The sequence below is a fragment of the Cyprinodon variegatus genome, unplaced genomic scaffold (genome assembly GCF_000732505.1).
Source record: "Cyprinodon variegatus isolate N-32 unplaced genomic scaffold, C_variegatus-1.0 Scaffold142, whole genome shotgun sequence".
NCBI lineage: Eukaryota > Metazoa > Chordata > Actinopteri > Cyprinodontiformes > Cyprinodontidae > Cyprinodon > Cyprinodon variegatus.
Genome location: NW_015150595.1, coordinates 508,795 through 511,824, shown reverse-complemented (window position 1 = coordinate 511,824; position 3,030 = coordinate 508,795). Strand labels below are relative to the sequence as shown.

The 3,030-nt window shown below is 32.8% G+C and overlaps 1 protein-coding gene across 1 annotated transcript in view; it reads left to right on the top strand.

Moving 5' to 3' along the window:
* Positions 1-520: 520 nt before the first annotated feature.
* The window catches only part of LOC107086061 (huntingtin-interacting protein 1-related protein-like), a 33,247-nt gene continuing 30,737 nt past the window's right edge, over positions 521-3,030 (top strand). The window contains exons 1-3 of the mRNA XM_015376802.1: positions 521-729; positions 825-1,744; positions 2,987-3,029. Coding sequence (XP_015232288.1) covers positions 1,664-1,744; positions 2,987-3,029 — 124 coding nt within the window. The 5' untranslated portion in view covers positions 521-729; positions 825-1,663. The remainder of the gene's footprint in view (positions 730-824; positions 1,745-2,986; position 3,030) is intronic.

The window sequence follows — 3,030 nt, the reverse complement described above, 5'->3', positions numbered from 1 at the left end:
TTATCTGATAATTGAATCATGTATTCAATAAATAAATTTTCAAATAACATTTGATTATATAATTGTTATTTTATGGTATATTTAATATTTAAATCAGGTTTTATATAAATAAATAACTGTTATTTCTACCTATTTCATGGTACATTTATTTATTTTTTGGAACATTTAGTAAGTTAAAGTTTATTTATAGTGTACCTTTCTCAGACAAGCATCACAAAGTGCTGTACAATAAAATACAAAACGGCACCATTTAAATATACATACAGACAAAATACAGGCATTGCAGTCCTTGATAAAATGAGTTTAAAATGCTTGGTTGACATAAATGACATCTTAATGATTATGAAAACCATCTTGGTGTCTCATGACTCTCTGGGGGTTCCTGAACCTTCCTTTTTGTACCTCTGCATTAGTCTGCTATTAGTCCTGCTCTCCTGAACTCTGTTCACTACCCCCCCTTGAGAAACAAGGTAGTGGCAGCATGATGTTGAGGGGGTGTTTTCTTTTCCTGTAGGGGCCAGGAAGCTGGTGATTTTTCCCAGGTCCTGATGGAGTCTCCTGTCTGTCTCCCATCAGGCTGCTGATCAGCTGTCGGTCTGCTCTCTAAACCAGCTTTGGGGAAAGTCCAGCTTGATCCGAGTTCTTGCCGCTCCTGATAGCAGCAGTTTAAGGCATCCGCTTTGTGAGAGCCAGACAGCCCACCAGCAAGCAAACACCACGATACTAAAGGTAAAGCAGTGGTTTCAACCTAAACGGCCCTGTAATGGGCGGGGGTGGCACTAATTGAAAAAGTCGTCTTAGTTTGTTTGTTTTCTTTCCAACAGAGCAGCGATGCTCCACCCAAAGCCTGCCTCCATCATGGCGTCAGTCAACCAGACAGCACTGGACTCTTTTCTTAACTAAAATAAGGAATTTTCTCTGCAAACTTTGTATTATGAAGTGTAATCAGAACATTAAAAACACATATTTTTGTATTTTAAGGTGCTTATGTTAAAAAGCAATCTCTGCCTTTAACCTCAGGAAGGAAATGAAGTCGTTAAAAAGCAAACTTTCAAATGTGATCATGACCTCAGTGTTTTATGTTGCATTATTTTTTGTATTTTCTACATTTTTTATAATCTATGTAAGTTTGATGGTGGATTTACCTGCTCAGTGTTTTTTGTTTTTTAACCTTGAATCCTTTTGTACGTAATGTATTGTCTGAAGTGGGGGGAGACGTGAAACCAGTCTTACAGGGCTGATGAGAGCTGCGTCTTAGTGCCGTTTTTCCAGTTTCACTGCCTTCTCTCTGTGACTCAGAGGAAATATCTAAAGCTCTCATTTGCTTTTACATCTTGTAACCTGAAAGATTGGAAACAACTTCTTTTATATATGAATATATCTATATAAATACCTCTCTCAAACACGTTCTTTCTGGTAATGCTTTTTTTTTAAGTTAATCTATTTTTAATGTGTTGCTGCTTTATATTCTGTAGAAGTTTTTTTATTCCTTTAACATTTTATTTTGAAAGGTCTGAAAATCAAGTTTAACAGGAGTGATCTGGTGACCTGACGCACCTTCAGTTGATTGTTTTTTTTTAAGCGGCCAGGAAAACTCTGGTGAAGAGCTGGATTTAAAAGTATAAATACTTTGGATTCATTCGTCCAACTTTACGGAGACAATATGAGTAAAACAAAGACTAAAAATGATAATAAGACGGAGAAAGCTCTGGCTGCGGAGAAAGAACAGTTTGGCAAACAGCAGGTGAGTAGAAAAACTGACATTTTTTAAAATAATCTTTGATTTTAAAGTATTTTGCCTCATATATTCGACAGCTAGAAACTAACATAACATTTTAGTTCAAAGATGTTTCTTTTAAACAGTTTTTCAAATGATTTCTACTGAGTGTTTATAACCAGTCAATATCTTACCTGTTGTACATAAAATAAAGCTTACTGCTTTTTACATAAAGGGGTCATGAGAAAAACATGTTAGGGAATCGATATTATATTAAATGCTACATTAGTTCTTATGAATACACAATTAAATCTAATCCCTTTTATTGTTTGTGTTTGATGGTTTTTAATGTGATTAGTTTTACTCAGCAGCTGATTTGATCTCTTTCCCTTTTTAATTATCTTTCTATTTGATTTGAAAACCAATCTAGACAGAATAAATGTTAATAAATAAGAAAAAAAAACTATATAAATAGGTGCCTTTTTTATTTTATAATTTTTAGTCAGTCTAAAGTTATATGGTCCTTTTATTCCTCTCTTAGTGTTTCACATGGGAGGCTTATAGTGTTGAACCATAGAGCAACATAACTTCAGCATTCAATAAAAATTATGATTAAAATAAACATGACTTTAGTTCAAAGGTTTATTAAAGAATTATCAACCACACTGTGAAAAATCCAAATCTAGATAAGTCATTTTTTCTGAAAATAAGTGCATTTGTTCTTGAATTGAGGATTTAAAAGAGACATTTTGCCAATGGTACAAGACAATTTAGATTTAAAATAAAAAAAAAACAATTGCATTGTCTTATTTCAAGTGCATATTATTGAAATATCTTATTATAAGAGTAAAATGCTCATTCCATTGGCAAACTATCTCATTTACATATTAAAATCAAGGTTAAATACACTTATTTTAAGAAATTTCTACTTATTTCTAGGTCATTTTTCCAGTGCATAACTACATTTGATTGCTGAGTTGTCTTATTTTTGTAGAAGTACACTTTTTTAATTGGCTCCAGTTTATTAGCCCTTAGCTTTAGCATCCTGGAAAAAAAACTAACATTCCTCCAAAATAAATACATTAGGTCTACAGCAAGTGAATTAAATCACTTTAAGATGTTTTATGTTTACTTTTAAAATGTTAGAGTAATATCTAATGAGTAAAAAATAGATGTTGTATATAGTTTCTGTAAGTTTAACTTATTTATTGTTTCTAGTGGAGCACAGGGATTTAAAACTCTTTGCTTTTGTCATTTTATTTTTTTCAGCTTCACAGTCTCAGCAAAATCGCCACCTCAGCTGAAGTTCCACC